The sequence below is a fragment of the Zingiber officinale genome, chromosome 8A (assembly GCF_018446385.1).
Source record: "Zingiber officinale cultivar Zhangliang chromosome 8A, Zo_v1.1, whole genome shotgun sequence".
In the NCBI taxonomy this organism is placed as follows: domain Eukaryota; kingdom Viridiplantae; phylum Streptophyta; class Magnoliopsida; order Zingiberales; family Zingiberaceae; genus Zingiber; species Zingiber officinale.
Window position 1 is genome coordinate 38,702,164 of NC_056000.1, and position 22,619 is coordinate 38,724,782.

A 22,619-nucleotide genomic window follows, 5' to 3' on the forward strand; every position below is an offset into this window, starting at 1 on the left:
AAACATACTTCGGAACAAACTGATAAATATCTGTTTGGAAAAAGGTGAGAAGGTAGTCGATCTACACGCAAAGGTAAAGGAATTAATCACCGGACTCGAAAACCTCAGAGAAACGGCAACCAACCGGGACACGATATGCTACGCACTCAATGTCTTTCCCAAGACTCCAGAATGGACCTCAATAATCGACGCCTACTACATCTCGAAGGACATGGAGGTAAGTACCCTAGAGGAACTCTTTTCTACTTTTGAATTACATGAAACCAGATGTGCAGGGACATCAAAAGACTGAAGCCAGATTATGGCACTAAATGCAACTAAGAAGGATGAACCCGAGTCAGACTCAGAAGAAGATCAAAAAGCTTATATGGTAAGAAATTTCAAAAAATTCTTTAGATTTAATAAATTTAAAGAAATGTAGAATATGAAAAATCCAAAAAATAGAAGAAGAGTTCGTTGCTACTGGTGTTAAAAAGAAGGACACTTAAAAGAAGATTGTCCAGAACTCAAGAAGGATAAGGTCAAAATACCCAAGAAGTACAAGACTCTAAAAGCTACCTGGGACGACAGTTCATCATCTGAGTCTGAAAGACAAGAATATGTCGGACTTGTAATGATGGCGAGCTATAAAGGACAAAGTATATCAGAAGCTAGCATCAATGAAGATTGAACGACTTCAGATGAATGCAGCGAAGCAGGGGGAGAGTCAGGATTCATGTCTGATATGGTAAGTGAGGTATGTCTCTTACTTCCTGATCAGCTTTATTATGGTATTAAATCTATGACAAAATCTATATACAAATTAAACAGTAAAAATAATAATTTTAAAAATGAAAACTTAGAAATAAAAAGAATTTTAACAAAATCATGTCTGATAGAAGATTTTGATAAACTAAGATTTGAAAATGATAAATTAAAAGAAGAAATAGAAAACTTGAGAAATTCTACTTATTCAAATATTTCTGCTTTTAGAAACTATAGAGGATTAAACTAGTACTATAGGTTTCACAAAAGTCATATCAGAAAAATATCAAAAAGTACTTATGTACCTAGAAAATACCTAATTAACCCTGTAGGAAGGAATCTCTATTGGATTCCAAAATCGTGTTTAAATTAAAAGAATAATTAAGACTTAGAGCTTTCAAGTAAAAAATTGAATATTTGAATTCATTAAAAGGCTTTGTCTAGAAGTGGTTAATCATCCAATAACCAAGAAGGTCTAGTGCATCGCCACAGTTTGGAAGCTGATTTCTGAATTAAATATTTAATTGACAAACTGATAAGCATAAAATAGTTAATTGCTTTCAATATTTGTCAATGGTTTAACACTTATTGAAATTTCTGCTAAAAACTTCACTTAAAAAAATTCAATATTTAAATTATTTCTGTTAAAAATATTTTTAAGTTATTTATTCCGTTGCAAAAAAATTTTATTTTTAATTTAGAAAATTAAATTGTTCTTACTTAGAAATTTTCTTAATTAGAAATTTTTCTGCCTGAAAATTTTCTCATTTAAAATTTTCTAATTTATTGTAAATTTTTTTAAGTGTTAAAGTTAACCTTAGACTTGTTAAGAAACCCAAATTTTTTTATATGATCAAAGGGGGAGAATGATATATTAAGTCTAGGGGGAGGTATAATTTAATTTTTAACTGAAAAATATTATTTTCAAAAATAATTATCTTTACATTGCATTTTTTCTTGCATTTGTTTACCCTAACTTAACTTGGGTTGCTCACATCAAAAAGGAGGAGATTGTTGGAACTCCAAGGTTGTTTTGATGTGATCAAATAAGTTAAGTTAGGTCCTGTTTGGTTTAACCCTTATGTCTAAGTGTGTAGGAGCTTAGGAGCACAGGAAGTCGAGCGGAAGACGCGGCTAGCGAGAAGGACGACACAGGGAGAGAGCCGACGAGCTCGGTGTGTTCGAGGGACGAGGTGCCACGGAAGAGTACACCGGTGGATGAGAAGAACGTACGCAACGTTCGAGGGATGAGAAACCGGGAAGGAAGGCTGCTTGAGGAGAAGGCCGAAACTTGAGTTCGGGTGAGCCGTTTTCCTTATGGCCGAGATCACCCAAGCAAGCGGAGCCGGAGCGGAAGACCCGGATCGAGGCGAGCTGAACTGGAGCAGAGGGTCCGGACTAAAAAAGTCAGCACTATTGACTTTCTTGGTCCGAGCGCCCGGAACCCTTCCCGGCGCTCGGACCTAGATTTTATCTAGATCGCGGTCAAACGCGATATATGTGAAAAGGGATAAAGTTTTATCCTCTCAGGCGCTTGAAACCCTTTCAGGCGCCCCGACCAAGGCTATAAATATATCCTTGGTCCAAGAAGCTGAACAACAACTTGTAATCCATTTCTGTTTATTCTACCTTTCTTTGTGTGCTGTTAACGCTATAAGAGGCTACTCCACCCGAAGGAGATCTTCAGATAGTGCACTTCATTCTCTTTGGATTAGCAATCTTCTACTTACAAACCAAGTAACTCCTTTGTGTCTATTTCCTGTTTAATTAGTCTTTTTATTTTTAATTACAAGTTTTATTAATTTAGTTATAAGTCGAGAAAGGGTTGATTTATTTTTTCAGGGTAATTCACCCCTCCCATCTTGCCGGCCTCTAAAAGGACCAACAATGACTACTCCCTACATCCTAGAATCATGAGAACTACTCCATAGCAAAGGAATTACAATTCAAAGTCACAAATGAAAGCATTCATATAGATGAAAACAATAAATAGAGATAGAGAGATGCTTAGGGAGAAGATTCTCAGTGTCTTCAGAGTGATTCCCTTGCGCCAGAGGTGAACGTATCTCCGGAGTAAATAAAGATGATGACTCTAGGTCTCCTCTAGAGTGGGGAAACCCTCTCCTAAGGAGGAGGACGAAGTCTTCTGGTCCAAGATTGCTCAAACAACGATTTGCTTGACCCTTTTATACCTCCTCCCAAGTTGTCCAGTTCTACATAATTACTTGGCTCCACCAAAATTGGGTTTTCAACTCTTAAACCTGGTTTTCTCGAGTTGGATCCTGAAACAAAGTTATAGATCTTGAAATTATTTACATTTCCATATATGGTTCGACCCCTGGCTCCTACTGACCCGAAAGTTATGACTATTCTAAATTCGGTCTGTAGTGCAGACAGAGGCCTGTCACAGGCCGTGCTGGTTCACATGAGCGCCCGTGGGAAAATGGCCAATTTGGCCACAAGTCGTGGCTAGCCACACGGATGCTCATGATGGGTACTGTTGGGAAGTGTTTTTGGATTGTTTTGAGCCCGATTTCCTCTATATGAACCCATTTGAGTTATGGGACATTGACAAAGAATATTCCTTGATTAAAACTTTATTTTGATGGTCTTTTGAATCTTTTTTATTCGTGGGTGTTTCGTGTGTTCAGCTTGATAATGAGGCTCGATGTTCAATGCTCTATTTTAGCTTTAAATTCATATCCTATCAATGTAAACAAGCAAAGAGCAATTCTCCAACTAAAAGCAACAAAAGAAGCATAAAGATGGAAACATCAAATATATGCATATAAAATGAGATAGGATGTATGTTAAACTACGATAAAAATCTATATGAAATGCACACATCACTATGTTCTCGAAGGAGATCCTCGAGAGGAGGGCGAGACTAATCCTTTATTTGCTTCTCTTGATTCATCCATTCGACGAAGTCTCTTGGCATACTGATGACATTCACTTGTAGCATGATGAGGAGATTGATGGTAGTCACAAAAATGTCTACATCTTTTAAGCAGTGACTAATCCACCTCCCGCACTGCCCCTTCTTCTCGAACTAGCGAAAGATTCGGGAGGGAGTCTCTGGGGTGTTCCAAAGGTGGCAGTGGTTTCCGACCGGCCTGGCCGATCAGATTTGAGACAATCACCTCCTTCCGAGCGCCCTGAGCTTCCTCGACATTAATATATTTGATCGCTTTCCCCAACAGTTCATCGAATTCCTTTAGGGGCTTTCTGACGAGGGCTTGGAAGAACTCTCCTTCTAAAAAGCCTTGAGAGAAAGTACTTATTAGTATTTCGGAAGTGGCGGGGAAACATCAAGCACCACTTGATTGAATCGCTTGATGTATGCTCGTAGGGATTCCTTAGACCCTTGCTTGAGCGTGAACAGACACAGACTGGTCTTTTAATACCTCTTGCGGGCAAAGTAGTGCAAAAAGAATTTGCGAAAATCTTTAAAGCAGCAGATGGACTCAACCGGGAGCCGGCTGAATGATGTCGGTCTTTTTGCATGTCACGTGGCACATCAAATTAATTAAAATCGAAACTCATTAAAATTTAAACAAGTGTTGTAACAACGAGTCCCAAGTCGTATTTTTTTTCCAAGGATAACTAGTAGAAATTATGAATTCTAGAATTGATTCAAATCAAATTCTTACATCACCATGGTCAAGAATAAAATCAAAGAAAGAATGTTCTTATCTAGACATGATCCATTTCATAAAGTTAACAACAGTTAAGTATAATTAATTCGAATTCTTAAGCTTACTTATTAACTAATCTTATGCATGATTAACAACATTTCACTGAGGTAAACAATCATTAGCTCAAAGCAAACATCCTACACTCAAGCATGAACACAATCTCAACACATCCAATGAATCGAATAAGGGGTTTCTAAATTCATGAATTAAAATTAAGCAACTACTTGTAATAAACTAATACAAACTAAGCTTATGAATGTAATTTTTAATATTACAGATCTTATTCAGATTTAACAAGACTCCAAAACATATTGCAATTACACTACAAACTGAATTGGATTCGGATTGCTAAAGCTCAATATGACAGGATTGCAAGTAGAGGATCGGAAATGAAATAGAAAAAAGGAAAATTCAAACAAAACGAAATGGCAAAGAAAATAATCAGATCATCAGATCTGAGCAAGAATTCAACAATTCAAAGACAAAGATAAAGAAAACTAAACCTAAAGCATTCCACATCCCTAATTCCGTAACAAAACTCTCCTCTCTGCTGTGAAACATAGGTGCTCTCGGAAACCTCCCCTCAAACACCCGACGAGCAATGTACAAGCTTACAACTATTTCCAGAAGGTGCCCACAGCTCTTGGAAACCTCCCCTCAAGCTCCCAACAACTAGAAATCTCATCAGCCGAAGAACAAAGCAAAGATCCTGTGAATTGCGAAGCTAATTCAACTGATCAGATCATCTTAGCCTCGCTACGAAATGAATAACGGAAAAGGTTCAGAAACTCCGAGAAACCTCCCTCAAAGCTCTGGTGATTGCAAAGATCGCTGATAAAGAAAACTCCCTCAAACAGGATCGCGGTGATGAAGAACCCAAGTCGCGGCTGAGAAACCTCCCTTTGCAACTCTTGTATCCTCGGAAGATGAACGCCGACAGCTCGAGATTGCCGTCGGTGAAGAACGTTGCTCTTGAATATGGAATTATGAAACAAGACCTCGGCGTCGCGGAGAAGAAGAAGAAACAGTGAAATCACGAAAACGCCGAGCCCACAAGACACTGTAGCTTCTCAAAGCTTTTAAACCTCTCCCAATCTGATCGGACGATCCAAATTAATTCGGGCTTGATCGACGGCTGGATGAACTCAAATCTGGATCAAAACCTCTGGATCTTCATCTATGGCTGAGATCTCCTCCTCATTAGGTTGGATGGACCAGATCTTCAATAGATGACTCAGATCTACTTGATTGTAGATGAACGGTCCAAATAACTCCAATGTTTGATAGTCTCATTTAGCCTTGGATTTGAGCCCAATGTAGTCTGATCTGATCGGGTCCATGACTCTTTTGATACCTACAAAATAATAATCAAATATTAACATCAAATACCATGATAATGGGCTAATTTGTAATTAAGTCCAAAATCAAATGCGATTATAAAATGTGATGTAGATATGAGTTCAATCCATGAGAAAATCATTAAAAACTTGCATTATGAATCAAGATAATATAGCCAAAATCATGGTTATCACTGAACCATCTTTACGCCGAGCCAGAAAGAGTGGTAAGAAACACTCGACACTTTATGTTATTCGTGTATTGATGAAGGATGGTTGTGTTTTCAAATTTAAGTTAGATGATCTTCTAAGCTGATCGCTCCTCCGTATTCTCCAATCGTTAAAGGACGAAAGTGACTCGACAATTTGTCCTCCAAAATTTCATGAGAGAATAACATACTTATCCGCACGGGAGAACTACTATGGACCTGAGCCTTTCCCTTTCGTGGATCCTGAGCCGGTACATCCCCAGAAGATGATGCTTGGAGTTTTTCCACTCGGCTTGCATTATCAAAGGGTGTACGAAATAATGCTCAATGACACGCGACCGGAGAAGGCGACATGGGAGGAAGGCTAATCCGTTGCATAGGTGCTTGCATGAAGCCTGCTAGAGGAGGATGAAGTGGTTGGGACCCAGTCGAGGCTTCCACTCAAGTTCCTCGTTCGGTGTGAGGGCCCATCATCAACGTAGTCGGGTCGTGCGGTAGAGGGCCCCAATCGCTACTTGTTGCTGTTGTTGCACTAACTTTTGTGCTTGGGTCGCTATCAGCAGCTCCAAGTCTTCTTATGATAAGGTGATGGTGGTGAGTCATCCAACCTCTTTCATCTCCACGTTTTAGATTCAAGCAAAAGTTCTCATAGACGACATCAAATTTGATCATGTTTGAAAGCGAGGAAGATGACGCGCTGGTTAGGGGTGATGTCGAGGTGGCTTGTATGTTGAATGGGAGAGACTTTGAGCTGGAAGAAGATGGCGCTACATGATCCTGGAACTAGGAGCAGGAGCTACAGAACTGCGGGCACCACAAACAAAGCCAATGGAAATGTTAGAGCGAGAACCAGGGAAAGGGTCCCTGACGCAGACACTCTGACGCTTAAGTTAGAACAGTAGCCAAGCGAAATGGAGAAGAAGATGAACAATAGTAACAGCTGATGAATTATGGTAGTGAGACCTCACGTACTTGAGCATACCTAACCAACAGAAAGGATCCCTTTTTATATCGCCTCTTATAACCTCCGCAATTAATGAAGCGACAGAGAATGTTTGGTATCAGAGTGTGTTAGGTAGTGGAGGATGTATATGTCAGAGTAGCGGAATATTACCTGATGAATAGCTGTTACTCTTTGACAGGTTATTACGATTCTCTGACAATATTATCTCCTACAAGGAGTTCGGCTGGCGCTTGGACCGACCGGAAGCATACTAGGAGTCGCGCTCCAGAGAAATGGAGAGCTGAGCCCCTGAAGTTCGACTGATGCTTGGGCCGGACAGATATAGGCTGAGAGTTGTGCCAAGGAGAATTGAGTTTGGAGTAGGGGTGTAAACGAATCGAGCTGGTTCACGAACTTTTCAAGCCGACTTGAAAATATTTGATTTGTATTCGAATTTATTGAATTTGAGCTGAACTCGAACATGTTCAAACTTTTTTTCGAACCGAACTTGAGCCCAAATTATATTGTTCGATAAACTGCTCGCGAACCTTAATATTTTATTAATATAAGTTAAATATATATTAAATAAATAAATTTTGAACCTTTCAAGTACCTATTTTCGAGCAATAATTCGAATAGTTCACGAACATGTTCGAATCTTTCGAGCCGAACTAAAACCCGAGCCTTAATTCGAACCGAACTCGAACCAAAATTTTTGAATTTTTCAAGTTTCAAATCAAGCTCGAAGTCAAATATACCTATTTCGAGCCTTAAATTTTTCTGCATATTCGACTTGATTCGGTTCGTTTACACCCCTAGTCTGGAGGTCCGACCAGCCCTGGGATCGGACGGATGTAGGCTGGGAGCTGCGCCAAGAAGAACCGAGTCTAGAGGTCCATCCGGCTCTAGGCCAAACTGAGCATGTAGTCTGGTTGGCCTTGGTTATGAATTGAACTGAATCGACCCTGAATTTCATCAAGTTAGGGAGGGGACTCGGTATCCAATCGGATAAAATATCCGCTCGGCTTACTATTTGGCCGAACCGTGCGGTCATACTAGCCCTAAGTATCCACCCTCTCCTTGTCTTTGACCGACATATTAGTTGGTTTTCTTAATTTTGAGCCCAACTTCAGGGATCCATCTGACTTGCCATATCAAAAATAATTAGGGATTGTCGATGAATGTACAACAGTTTGACTAGGGCTGCCTAAACTAGGAGTTCTTGGATGGTCTATAAACATTTAGTGAATTTGCTAGTAACATAGATGGATGAGAATAATATCAAATGTCCATGTAACAATCGAAAGTATCAGAATTATATTTGCATCGGATCGTTATATTTGAGAGTAACATGCAGAGCAATTTCTGTGGCCATCCTCATTTCAAGAAAGCAAGTAGAGGAAGTTATCAATAGAAAACTAATGTTCCAAGTAAAAAAGATGGATTAGTTTCATCTCACCAATCGATTGAAAAGATTGTATGATTCTACTGCTATGATTAAGGAAATGAGGTGGCATGTAGAGCATAAGGTTGAAGATGGTGTCATGTGTTATTGCTTAAATTCCCCTACTTTGAAGTATGTCAACTAGACACGTCTAGATTTTGCATCTGAAATTCAAAATAATTGACTTAGTTTTATTTAAATGGCTCTCAACCATTTGAAGACTATGCATGAAAGAACAAAATATGTTCTTACTCGTATTTGTACTAGTCTCTAGATCAAATAATTCAAAAAATAAGTTGCAAGGTCTCCTGCAATCTCTTATTGTGGAATTAAACAATTGTGAGAACTGAGTGTAAAGGCAGACATTTCGAAAAAAACAAAACATTAAACATTTGCGACGAGTGGGTGTAGGCGTATGACATTTCAAAAAGCAAAACTTTTCATACAAGAGCTAATCAGTGATTTTTCAACGTATCCAATGTTTTCTAATTGGAGTACTGCAGGGCGGTTAGCTTGCCCATGTTGCATGGACAATTCAGATGAATTTACTCTGTCAAAAAGTGATAAACAATGTTGGTTTAACAATCATCACGAGTTTTTCCACAGTGAATACCAAATAGAGATGCTAGCTCAAAATTCTCTCTAGATGCTGCTCTTCAATCAGCTTCTCCCTTGCCTACACTAGTTGTTTTAGTATTAGAAGTGTGATCTACAACTGGATGAAGGTGTATAACAGTATGTATACCCTACAGCATGAAGAAAAAACATGAAAGATTTAATTACAACAACAATAATATTAATGTTTATCCAACCCATCAGCTTAATCTTTTCAGGAAGGATATACAATGATTAGATGGTATTAGAATGGAAACTGCAGCTTAAGTTTTCAAGCAAATTAGGTTTCACAATGACCAAGTAGGACCAATTTCATGTTCAACTAGAACTCTTTAAAATGGCCTTCTCCTTGGCGCAAGAACCATACTCACTACCAATGGATCATATACTTACATAATCATCAACTTCCTTTAGCAAGAAAAGACAATTTATCTTAAGTTAGAAGAAAAAATGTAACCGAAAGATGGTTATGACTTACTAAGAATCTCAAATAAAGCCATTAGTCAACCACAACTCAAATGTAAACCATCACTTCTTGTGTGTGCGCGCGCGCATGCACGTGTGTGTTTATGTGACATTAATGCTTTGTTTATTGTTTACTCGGATGTGCAGATTAGAGAAAAGATGGATTGCATGAGAATCAAGATACTTTGCTCCATTTAATCTATTGAAAAAATAATAGACAGACATATTCCAAATCCGTCCAGCCATGGAGAGGTCATGAACTTGCGACACGGCTGTTGCAACTGACCTCTCTGCGGTTGTCGTGTGTTCACAGCATTGCGGCCACAATCTCAAACTCACTTGGCTGGTCGTGGCCACCAAAGGATTCCTTCCTCCTTCCGTTTCAAAAAGATTATTTATTATATAATTAGATAAGAGGCAATTTATTGTTCATGTTCCCATCCTTACTGGATTGCCAATGTGAAAGTGTAATCGATTGGTATCTACTTTCATATAAATAAACAATCTTCAACTTACAAAAGCCTACAATGCTACTTCCTTTGCTAAGCATGAAACCAAATTCCATAAGTTTCATATGAATTTCAATTCCAGATTAGGTCGAACAATTTCTCACTCACTTGGGTATTTCCAAGTTCTAAAAGGCCAACAACAAATGGTTGTCTAACCACCGAGATATTCCACACGGGCATTTGAAGGGGTTTCCAGTTGTTCCAAGCTGTGAGAAAGGGGCAGTTTGCCAGTCTGATTTAAATAATAAACGAGTTTCCTAGGCAATTATTTCCAAAACTGTGAAACTATAGTAACTGATCATTGCAAATTACGCATGTCTTCACTATAATTCTTTCTTCTATGAAATTTGTAAGGCATAAACTTGTCCGTGAGTTACTAGATATTGAACAGAAGCAGCAATTGCATATATTGCTATATGAAAACCATAAATACCAACTACAGCTAACCAACCTGGTCATTCTTCCCTTGCAACAATGGCATCAATGCAACAACTGAGTTACTAGAAAACCCTGAGAAGCCAATCAACTTGTATGTAGAGATTAGTTCATATGGAGTATAACGAATATGAATATGGCAGCTAGAATGAATAGATAGCATCATACCTTACAGCTTAGAAATGAAAGAATGACCATGGCAGAGGCCTGCCTAATAGACACTGATATCAGAATTCTCTATTGATTCTGAAGAACATCTGACATCAGAATTCTCTATTGCAATCCTTAATCTAGATCGAAGAGGTCAATCATCAACCATAAAGTGATCATCGGGTCCATCTCCACCAGCCCGTTGCTCTCCTGGAACAATTCCGGTCACGTGGTGGAGCCCCTGTATCATCTGAGACAGATAGGGAACTGGATGGCTGTGTGCCAGCTGATGGTGATTTCCCAGTGCTGTGCTACTGCCACCACCATCTGAGAGCCCTCCAAACACAGGGCTAGGAGGCCGCTGTGACAGCACTCCGAGGAGCTGCCCTATCAGACTCTGCTGCTCGTGAAGGATCCTTGCTTGAATCCCCTCTATCTCGGCTCTGTGCTCACTAAGCATCCCTTCCACCCGCTTCTTCCACTCTTGCCTCCTTCCATCCATCCGCTCCTCCCACTCCGGCTCCTCCTCCATCCACTGATGCCGTGCCTGCCTCCTCCTCTGCTCCCTCTCCTCTTCCGCTTCCAACGCCGCTTTCGCCCTTTCCTTCCTCGCTCTCTCCCGCTCCTCATCCCTTTCCTCCATCCTCGCCTCCCACTCCCTTAGCCGCATCTCGGCCCGCGTTGCGTTTCTCGCCTTCATACTACTCATATCCGCAGCCGGTGGCGGAGGCGGCTCCGCCGCGATGGGTACCACTTCATTGAAATCGAAACCTTCGTCCTCCTCCTCGACCTCCTGATCGGCTCCTTCGTCTCCGCCTTCAGGCTTGGAGTCGAATCCAAGCCCCAACCCGAGTTCGCCGTCGTTGTCGAAGGCCCCTCCGGGGGCTGGATCGGGCAAGGGTGCGTCGCCGAAGACGGAACGGTAGAGGAGGAAATTGGGCCAGTGGGAGACCCCTCGTTGCTCGGCCACATCCACAGAGGCGGAGCGCGGCGGGTCGAGGGCCAGCAACTTGCGTTTGGCGAGAAGGTACTGATGGCGCATGTTGTGGACCTTGGTGGCGGCGTCCTTCCAGGTCCAGAGGAAGGGATAGGCAGAGGGTTTGACGGCGTGGTGGGCGGCGTTGACATGGGCCGCGACAAGGCGGAAGCGGCGTTCCCTGCTGCGAAGGCAGGAAAGGGAGCCATCCGCCACCATCCCGGCGTACTTCTTGAGGAGGGAGCGCTCCTCCTCCTCCGTCCATTTCTTTCGCCGCGGCGCCATAACTCAAACGCCGCAGGACTCCCGGAAGCTTATCGCTCGCCGGCGAGGAGGCGGAGGTCCGATCTCGATGGGGAAGGATCCTTCGCCGTTGGCTCACTCTTTTGCGGCAGTCCGATCTCGACGGGGGTCGTCTTGACTCGAGCAAAAGCCAGCCAACCTCCCGATTTGGCTCAACGCTCCATCCATTTGTCGTCGTCTTGTGCAATTTGTCCTTCTTTGGAATTAGATTATATTGATATTTTTTTTATTTAATATGGAAAAAATATATTATAAATTTCTTCTTCATTTAGATATTATTTAATAGAAAACAGGGGCAAAAATGTCTCTACCCCAACTGAACATCTCATCACCAGTGCCAGTCGCACGATGAGATGGATGAAGATAAATCATGTATTAAGCGGCTTTAGGGACGATATTTAATACTTTAGAGAAAGAATTTTGTGAGAATTTTATCTAATAAAATAATTTTGTCATTTAGTTCCAACTTAACTATACCGTGGGAGTATTGCCCATAATTGCACAAAACGATTTGCCACCTGCGGTCGAATGAGGTGATCTCGCAAGGGACGTTACTCGTGGGGTTGCCACCTACAACCGCGCATAGTTAAAAAAAAAAAAAAAAAAAAAAAATATGATGAACGAAAAAAAACATGAGAAGAAAAAAATTGAATCAAGGGACTAGTCTCTCGGTCACCTAGCTTGGGCTGCCACCTACAGCCGTGTGAGGTGAAGTCTGTCACTCACGACCGTAACCTAGCCCAAGGCTCCTGCCAATGCCCACGTGTAGAACTGTAAACAAGTCGAATCGGGTCGAATTTTAGAGTGTTCAAGTTTGTTTGATAAGATAATCGAGCCGAGCCGAGTCGAGCCGAGCTTAAAATGAACCAAGTTTTTGAAATAAGTGTTCAAACTTGGCTTAGTTTATTTTTTATGAGCTTGAACTTGTTTGAAGCTTGGCTTGAGCTTGGTTCGTTTAGATATTATCAAACTCTCAATTCAAGCTTGGCTTGAGCTTGGTTCGAGCTTGGCTTGAGCTTGGTTCGTTTAGATGTTATCAAACTCTTAATTCAAGTTTGTTTGATTGTTTGAAACTTTTAATTGTATGATTGATTATTAAGATTGATAATTTAAATTTATTTATTTATTTATTTTATTATTTATTTAGCATATTGAAAAGAGTTTTATTAATAAATATGGTTCGTGAATATTGTTCACAAACGTTGTTCACGAACGTTAACGAGCTGAACACATGTGTGTTCAAGCTTGTTTGTTTAGCTTAATGAGCTGTTCAAGCTTGTTTGTTTAATTAATCTTATGTATATTGAACGAACATAAACAAACTCTTATCAAGCCGAACACCAAACTTATTCACGAACGCTTGGTTCATTTACAACCCTAGCCACGTGAGATGAAGTCTGTCATCCTGTCACCCACGGTCGACGACTACATGACGTTCGCTGCTCGCAGCAAGTGGCCACGAGGTGACCTTGCATATGGGAGGCCGCCACCTGCATGAGGCAAGTTCGCAACCGTGAGTTGTATCGCGAAACCATTGGGAGAAAAATTAGACTACGTCAAGGGAAGAAAGAAAATTTCTTTTCGATTTAGATCGATTAAAAAATAATTCACGGATAAATTTTAAATTTTGTTTCCTTATTAGATAAACAGATAATTCATTATCCTTTTACTAAATATATGGAGGAAATTTTTCTGCTATAAATTTTTTTCAGAGTTTTTATTCTGATCCTATCGAGTAATAGAGATATAGGCACGGACGGACATCGGTGGTCATCTTCCTTTGCCGGCGATGGAATTTCTAGTATTATGAGGGTTCATTGATAAAGATAAAAAATATCGTCTCTTGTTGCACGTAAAAATCATCCTTTTATGTTTGAATTTTTGAATTCACCACTAGTATAGGGTTAAGACTCAATAGCTCTTAGAAAAAGCGGCCAGAGTGAATTAACATCGAGTTCACTAGTGACCATGGATGTTCAAGTGAGACCATGGATGTTCAAGTGAAAAAGAGTTATATCGACAATAATAATTAAATTTAGTAATGGTTATTAATACTTAATAAAAGGTTTACTACATCACTAAAGCCATGCTGATAAGAGTTGCTAGGCTCTAACCAATTGAAAAACTTAGAGAATGTGTAAAGGAAAAATAGTTTTCTCAAATTCAAACGTTCTTCAACCTCAATTTGAACCATCTTAGATAATAATTAAACTGAGTTCATATGATTTAATCATATGCCTTTGGTTTGTATAATAATTAGGGTTTACATACACTTTTACAATAAATCAAAGACCCTATTCGTAGTGTTCTCGTTTTGTGCTCTAGAGGGGGAAGTTACAAAAATGATTTATTGTGTTAATTGATCATTTAATAGTTTTATTTTTGTATGAGTTAGCAAAAGCACTATAACTTGAGCTTTTTTTTTTGTTAAATAAAATAATAAGATATGATTCACTCTAACATATACCTATTCTTATCTTTATATTTGAGATTGATACGGAAAATTGTGAGCGACCCCAAAGATAAGATGTGGTCAATAGTTAAACTGTGGTGGTTAAAGTCAAGATAAGGTGATAGTCAAAATCTGGGTGTACATATCTAAACGAATCACCTCTTAGAAGTAGGGTTTCTAGTATAAACCCAAGTGGCCACTCAGCCGGTCGAACTTATGGGATCCAGCTCCCCACTCTTCCAATGTAAGATTCTCAGTATAAACTCAGGCGAGCCTATAGTTAGCCAAGCATACGAGGCTCAACTCCTCACTCTTTTGTACAAGTCTCTTAGCATACAACCAGACGAGCCCTAGAGTCGGCCGGGCATGCGAAGCTTAGCTCCCCACTTCTCCTGTACAAATCTCTCAGCATACAGCTGGTTGAACCCTATAGCCGGCCGAGCATATAGGGCTCAGCTCCCCACTCTCCTATGCAAGTCTCTCAGTATATAGTCGGTCAGGCCCTATAGTCGGCCGGGTATACGAGACTCAGCTCCCTACTCTCCTGTGCAAGTCTTTCATCATAAAGCCAGTCGGGCCCTAGAGTCGATCGGACATATGAGACTGAGCTCCCCAATTCTCCTGTACAAGGCAATTAGCATACAATCGGTCGAGGCCATATGGGCTTAGATCCCCACTTCTCCTGTGTAAGTCTCTGAGCAAATAATCGGTCGGACCCTAGAACTGGCCGGACATATGGGGCTAAGCTCCCCACTTCTCCTGTGCAAGTCTCTCAGCATACATCTGCCCGAACCCAGAGCCGGTCGGATCTCCTCTAGGAGATAACGTTGTCAGGGAATCGTAACAACTTGTCAAAGAACACCAACTACTCACCGAAGAATATTTCCTTATTCTAGTATATACACGTAATTGAATCTTCCTCTGCTTAGAGGAGAACTACTTTACATACTCCATCACCCGACATATTCTGACACCAAACATTCTCTGCCGCCTCATTATACGGAGATTTTGAGAGGCGGTCTAAAAAGGTGTCATCTCTATTGGCTAGGTATGTGAACACATCCAAATACACTCAAATTCCATTATTCTATTGTTGTTCTTCTTCTCCATTTTCGCTCTATTACTATTCTGACTTGAGCGTCGGAGTGCCTATACTAGAAACCCCCTCCTTAGTTCTCGCTCTAACGTTCCCATTTTCTGTATGTAGTATGCGCAGGTCCACAACTCCTAGCTCTAGGTCTGCAATGCCCAGTTCGAAGTCTCTCCTCCATCAACATTTCAACCATCTTATCGTCCCCTCTGTCTACTCAGCTTCCGGACATAATTAGAGATAAAATTAATTATTTAAAAAGAAAATAGTCATTTATATGCAATTTTCCTGTATCAAGTAATAATGTGGCAAAAGACACTACTACAAATTGAGGCTAAGACATTACCCCTAAAGTGTTGTTTTTAGCCATATAAATGTTGCATTATACCTAAGGTAACGTTTTTCATTCTATCTTATCAGGTCCTGTCATGTTAGATATAACGCAACGCTTTTGTCATTTAATGCAATACTTTTTTGAACTGTCGCGATATATAGCAAAGGCAACGCTTCTTTATATGCAACACTTTTTTCTTTCAACAGCAACACTTATTCTTTTGTTACTCTTAAACAATTGCAACACTTTTAACTATTAATAGAAACACTTTTTTACAATTTTTTAACCCAATAATGCAATACTTTTTTCATTAAATGCATCATTTTTTATTGAAATTTTCACCAACACTTTTACCCATTAATAATAACATTTATTTTTTCACCAATATATTATTGATAATACAATTTTATTATCCAATCAAACACATTTGTATAAAAATAGATTATTCAAAATATGATCATTATATTTCAAAAGTTGTACCACATTATATTCTGCTTAAGAATTTTACAAAAATCCAACAATTGACATCTACAAATATATCACCAACTAAAGCACTATACAAAAGCCACCAATTAATACCTTCATGAATCTCCCCCAAAAGGCAACCATACATTTACAAAAAGCCAACTATATAAACTCTTTGCTTGCCTTAAAAAAAATCACATAGGTATCCAAAATGTAACACTCATTCCCATTCCCAACTATAACAACTGCTTAGCTATCCAAAATGCTTGCTGCCTACAAGAAAAGCATCACAATATGTACAATAAAAGTAAGAATAGAAATTTGATCATGTAGCAAAAGTAATAACCTTTGTGCTCAACTGACAATATATCTAAATACACCTTATCCAACCACCATCCTTCAGCTGAAAAATAACATCTACTAAATTTAGTATGAGAATACTCAAATTTGGCGGTACACACTGCAATGAGAGTTAAAAATGATAGCATATCAAAATAAGCAACAACAAAGAAGTACCAAACCTCATAGCACAACTAGGAACCAACCATATAAAGAATGATAAACTAAGTACTATTAAATGAGAAAAATGCATGCAAAAGCACATTGGTCTTAGAAATTCTGGAAAAAAAAGGAAATAGTAGTGAAATGGGTGTTAGCGAAGAGCAAGAGGTAAAACATATACAAACACAATGAAAGACTCACATGTTACTAATCCAAGTAATCTCCTATGCTACAAATTTGCAATTGGATGATAAACTTATCATAATTCAGAGCAAAAAATTATATAATTGAACATCAAACTTGCAAAGTCAATTATATAATTGAGCATCAAACTTGCAAAGTCAATAGCAATAATAAATAGCTATCAACAAAACCACATCAGGAAGAACTAAACCTCAAGCATCAAATTGCAGCAAGTGGGTAAGTTCCATAGTCAAAATGAAATGCTTTTCTATGATTAATGGAAGTAAGGACTGGGAATTTAGTTAATTTAAACTTACATGGCAAACATTCACAACCACTTCCAAGTGAACATACAAAGTTCAAAGTGTCTTTTCAAATAATTTTATTGCCCATGTAATTCATACATAAATAAAAATAAGTTAATTTAAACTTACATGGCAAACATTCAACCACTTCCAACCATTAAGAGTTCAACCACTGAAAAAAATAAAAATAAGTCTTATACATAACAGGTGGATAAAAGAAAGGGATAGTTCAACATTTAAGAGCTACTCATATTGTTGAAGGATAAAATTTAGTTCATAAATGAATTGAAAAGTAACAGGTGATGACAATTCCAAGAGAACATTAGTTAAAGCTACCTTCAAGCAACTAAATCATAGCATTCTTTCATGATGAAAACATACCGAATTCATCAACATAGCCACTGCTATCCAAACAATCACCTCAAGTCAGTAATGTATCCATATCCATACATCCGAGAAATAAGAATTCCCTGAATCAAATACTAAGCACAACCTAACCACATTCATAATCAAATAACCAATCTCATATAGAGATGAGAAAACAACCTCTGTTCGTTACATCCACGCCAAGGCACAAAGCTTCGTTTTGCCCAGCTGCCCTCACCATCATAGGGACTCGTTGGCCAGCAAAGAGTGGACAGGACCCAATACAGAATGGGAAGTCATCGCGGTTATTGATCTGCTATCCAGAACACATAGCTCTGGTTACAATATGGCAGTGATCGGACAAGTAAAGAAACACCCTTAAACGTTAACACCTACCTTCTTGTGGTCGGAACCATGTTGTTCGACCATTATAGGGCAGTTGGGGGATCTTGGCCGGGAGTTTCATGACGGCAGCAAGGGGAGAGGAAGGGCTTGACACTGGACGGTGGTCGCAGAGGGTGGCGACGTTAGGCGGTGGTGCGCGGCTTGGGAGGGAAGAGGAGATCGGGGCGGCGATGAGAAGGTGGTGATCGCACTAGGGCAGAGGCACGCGGAGGCTGGTGTTGCTCCTTCCTTCCGGAGACGGCTGCACTCGGCGACGGCGGAGACCACAGAGGAAGAGGGTCGGCGATGAAGAGATTGGGAGAGCTCGTCAGTTGGCGTCGTGTGGGAAGAGACGGTGCTACAACTCCGAGGTCACGAGAACATTGCCGGCTGAGGACTTCACCGGCGACGATCGGGTGGGGAGAGAGAGGTCAGCGGCCGCGCGAAGAGGAGAGGGGAGGAGCGGCGTCGGGTTAGGGCAAGGGAGAAACGAAGGAAAAGCAAAAAGAAAAGAAATAAAACATATGAGTGACGTCGGGTTAGGGCAAGGGAAATTAATCATTTCCTCGTTTAAATACGATAGTTTAAATAGACTTTTCCGTATCCCAATAATTGATCCCTTAATCTACATCATATGTTCATTTAAATCTCAGAAAATTTCTAAAATTTCTTAAAAATTTTAATAAGACTATTTCTCAAATAACCTTATTATTTAATTATTATTTGAGCATTGTATCTTACATAATTATTATCCAAACAAGATTTCTCTCTTTGTAATTGAAACATATCTTACAAACTTTATTTAAATCTCTAAAAATTTCTAAATTTTTTTTAAAAATTCTATAAGTTTATTTCCTTAATAACACTAATTATTTAATTATTATATAGTGTAATCATTCATTAATGTTTTCATGCATTCTTGGAACATCGTCATCTAAATCTCTTGTAGTTTTCAATGATAATGGATCCTCTAGCTCTCCATGAAAAATCCACAAATCATAATTTTCCACAAACCCCTCACTTTTCATATGATTATACACTTGAGGAAAATGTTCAATTCGCTAGAGACGTTTGTGGAGAGGGCTTCGGTAAAGGTGTTCAGCAGAGAAAGAGTTTAGGTTGGTGTGCAACAGAGAAATTTTGTCGAGGGAGCATGAGGAGGAGGTTGCAAGTTTAGGGTTAGAGCAGAGAAGTTCGATGGAGGGAGGGGAGGAACTCACGATTCTAGGGTTTGCGTGAGGGAGGTTGCGGGTTTAGGTTCGCGTGAGGGAGGTCGCAAGTTTAGGGAGGGAGTTCACGAGTTTTGTTCACGCACGGGAGCTCTGTTTGGTGAAAAATAGTTGTTGGCAATTTATGAAAAATAAACATGTCATTTCTTCCGATTGCAGCAAATATTACTACTACCGCAACACATTTAAAAAGTGTTACATATTCATACACTATTACAACACTTTTACAAAAGTGTTGCCTTTTCTAATATCAACTGCAACACTTCTAAAATATGTGTTGCATTTTAGTTATAATGCAACACTTATTTGAAAGTGTTGCATGTTTTTCCCAAAACTTGATATATGACAACAATTTACTAAAGTGTTGCTCCCAAAGTGATACCTTAGGCTCATTTTGTAGTAGTGAGATGATTAATTCGCTTGCTTCTAGTGCCCCCACTAACTTGTTCTTAGGCCAACACAGAGGAGGTAAATTACGGATAACTACTAGCCATTAGTACAATGGCTAAGACATGGGGGAAGGCATGTTCGGACACATCAAGTTTCAATTCCATGACCTAATATGACAATACTCTATGCCTTAACCATTGTACCGCCCCGATGAGACCCTTTATCAAGTAATAATGTGCTCATAGTTAGTTGTTATTGCTGGTTGCTACTCGGAATATCAGACCGGTTCCCCTGTACAAAAATTTTGTACAGGTCCTGAACCTTTCCTAACAACCTATTGTGTTCTTTAGAAATTAAATTTGGAATTGCAAATGGAACTTAACATTATTGATTCCAAATTCAACTTATCTGTTCTTAGAGGTTTATACTTGGATCACAAATGATGCTTAACATTATTAATCCAAATCCACCTATATTACAAATTCAATTAAATATTAATTTCAGAGATCGACCTCCAGGTTAAACATGACGAGGTACTAGGCCTTCTTGGGTATGGGAGCATCCACCACTTCCTAGACAAAGCCTTTCAACGAAATTCAATATTTAATTTTCTTATAGTAACCCTAGGTTTAACCAAAAAGAACAATCGAATCACAAATTCAAAAAATAAAAGAAACACAAAATCGAAAACATAAATTCGATTGCCTAGATTCATTAGCCTCTTGTGTTTGGTATTTCAAGATCTAAATAAAAAGATGAACAAATTATGATGCGGAAACTAATAACTAGTTATATCTTTTATAGCTTATAGACCTCACGATCTTCTGTCGTATTCCTCTTCTTTTCTCGGACATTGTGTGGGTGACGATCTACCGAGATGAGAATCCACCCAAGCTTCCTTCTTCTCCAAGCAAGTTTCGGCCACCACAAGATCTCCAAGAGAAGATGAGGTTCGGCCACCACCACCAAGCTCCAAGGGATGCTAGAAACAAAGCCTCCTTTCTCTTCTTTTTCTCCAAGAAAGATCCGGCCACCACAAGAACTCCAAGAGAAGATGAGGTTCGACCACAAGAAGAAGAGAGGGGAAGGAAGAGGGCCGACCACACCAAGGAAGAAAAGAGAGAGAAATAGATGATAGATTATTGCAAGGCGATGCACCTCTACCCTCTCTTTTATATTCCTTGGTCTTGGCAAATAAGGAAAGTTTTATCAAAACTTCCTTATTCTCTTTGCCAATGAAAGGAAAGTTTCATAAAATTTCCCTTTCAAACTATATATGGCCGACCACCTTAATCCCTCTAAATAAGGAAAGTTTTAAACACAAAATTAAAACTTCCTAATTTGTTTCCGGAAATTTTTAAAATAAAAATTTCTCTTTTAAAAATTCCCTTCATGGTTGGTTATAAAAGAAAACTTTTATAAATTAAAATATCTCTATTAAAACATATGGATGATTTACAAAAAGGAAAGTTTTCTTTAAAATTAAAATCTTCCTTTTAACTACAAATAAGGAAAGATATTAAATCTTTCTCTTAATCTTTTGTAGAAAGCTATAAAAGGAATGATTTAAATTTTAAAACTCTCTTTTAAAATCATAAGGATGGTTACAAAAAAGGAAAATTTTATTAAAAATTAAAATCTTCCTTTTAACTACAAATAAGGAAAGATATCAAACCTTTCTCTTAATCTTTTGTAGAAAGCTATAAAAGGAAATATTTAAATTTTAAACTCTCTTTTAAAACCATGGCTTCCACATAAGAAAGATTTTAAAAAATTAAAATCCTTTTAATTTACTGTGGCTAGACACACCAAGCTTGGGTTCAAGCTAGGGTCGACCACCATCTCACCTTGGTTTGACCGGCCCTAGCTTGGGCTCCAAGCTAGGCTTGGCCGACCACCTTAAGGTGGATAAGAAGGTGGGTATGAGTGGGTATTACACTTTATAAATAAGAGGTTATGACAGGGACTGAGAGGAGGAATTGGTTTTGGTCTCCCGATAAACTTGAGCTTCCTGTGTTCGTCCCGAACACACAACTCGAGTTTCATCAATAATAACTCATACCACTAAAAAGTTATTATTGAACTACCACACCAATCTCATATTACTATATGGGCTCCTTCTTATTATGAGTGTGTTAATCTCCTTGTGTTTAAGATATAAAATGTCCACTAATTAAATGAGTTACTGACAACTCACTTAATTAATATCTAGCTCCAAGAGTAGTACCACTCAACCTTATTGTCATATCGGACTAAGTCCACCTGCAGGGTTTACATGACAATCCTTATGAGCTCCTCTTGGAGACATTATCAACCTAGATTACTAGGACACAGTTTCCTTCTATAATCAACAACACACACTATAAATAATATCATTTCCCAACTTATCGGGTCTATTGATTTATCGAACTAAATCACACCCTTTGATAAGTCAAAGAAATACCAAGCTCATTGAGTGTGGGAATACCTTAGCTAAGAATTTCATAACCATCTCATTGAGTGTGGGATCTTATCTCAACTTACTCCACCTGGCACACCACAATGGAATAGTGTATCAGAAAGGAGAAATTGCACTTTATTAGATATGGTACGTTCGATGATGAGTTAAACAGAATTTCCTACTTCCTTCTAGGGATATGCTCTAGAGACAGCCGCTTTCACACTTAATCGTGTTCCATCTAAGGCTGTCATAAAGACACCATATACAATATGGATTGGGAAGAGTCCCAATTTGTCTTTCATGAAGATTTGAGGTTGTGAGGCTTACGTTCGACGACAAGTCTCAAATAAACTAGGACCCAAATCAGAAAAGTGCTATTTTATAGGATATCCCAAGGAAACAAAGAGATATTACTTCTATAATCCCACACAAGGTAAAGTGTTTATTGCCAGAACTGGTGTATTTCTAGAAAAGGAATTCATTTCTAGAAAAACTAGTGGGAGTCAAGTCGATCTTGAAGAAATTCAAGATACACAAACTAGCACCGAAGCCTTAATGGAAACTGAACAGGTACCACAAGATATTGTGGATCATGATTTTGTTACACCACAAGAAATTATGGAGCAACAACCTGTTCAAGTAGCACAAGCTC

At 39.1% G+C, this 22,619-nt stretch overlaps 1 protein-coding gene across 10 annotated transcripts; it reads right to left on the reverse strand.

Annotated features, from left to right (window-relative positions):
- Positions 1-4,887: 4,887 nt before the first annotated feature.
- On the reverse strand, positions 4,888-12,007 carry LOC122008560. 10 transcript variants are annotated; one of them, XM_042564329.1, is made up of 3 exons: positions 10,568-12,007; positions 10,416-10,490; positions 4,888-5,796 (listed from the first exon to the last, which is right to left on the reverse strand). In XM_042564329.1, exon 1 carries the CDS (start codon positions 11,808-11,810, stop codon positions 10,704-10,706), a length of 1,107 nt encoding a protein of 368 aa, XP_042420263.1. In that variant the 5' UTR covers positions 11,811-12,007; the 3' UTR covers positions 4,888-5,796; positions 10,416-10,490; positions 10,568-10,703. The 10 variants fall into 10 exon arrangements, with proteins under 10 accessions (XP_042420263.1, XP_042420264.1, XP_042420259.1 ...); XM_042564330.1 differs by having other exon boundaries at positions 4,889-5,796; positions 10,416-10,474; XM_042564325.1 differs by lacking the exon at positions 4,888-5,796 and adding an exon at positions 8,797-9,051 and having other exon boundaries at positions 10,416-10,474.
- Between the last annotated feature and the right edge of the window lie 10,612 nt (positions 12,008-22,619).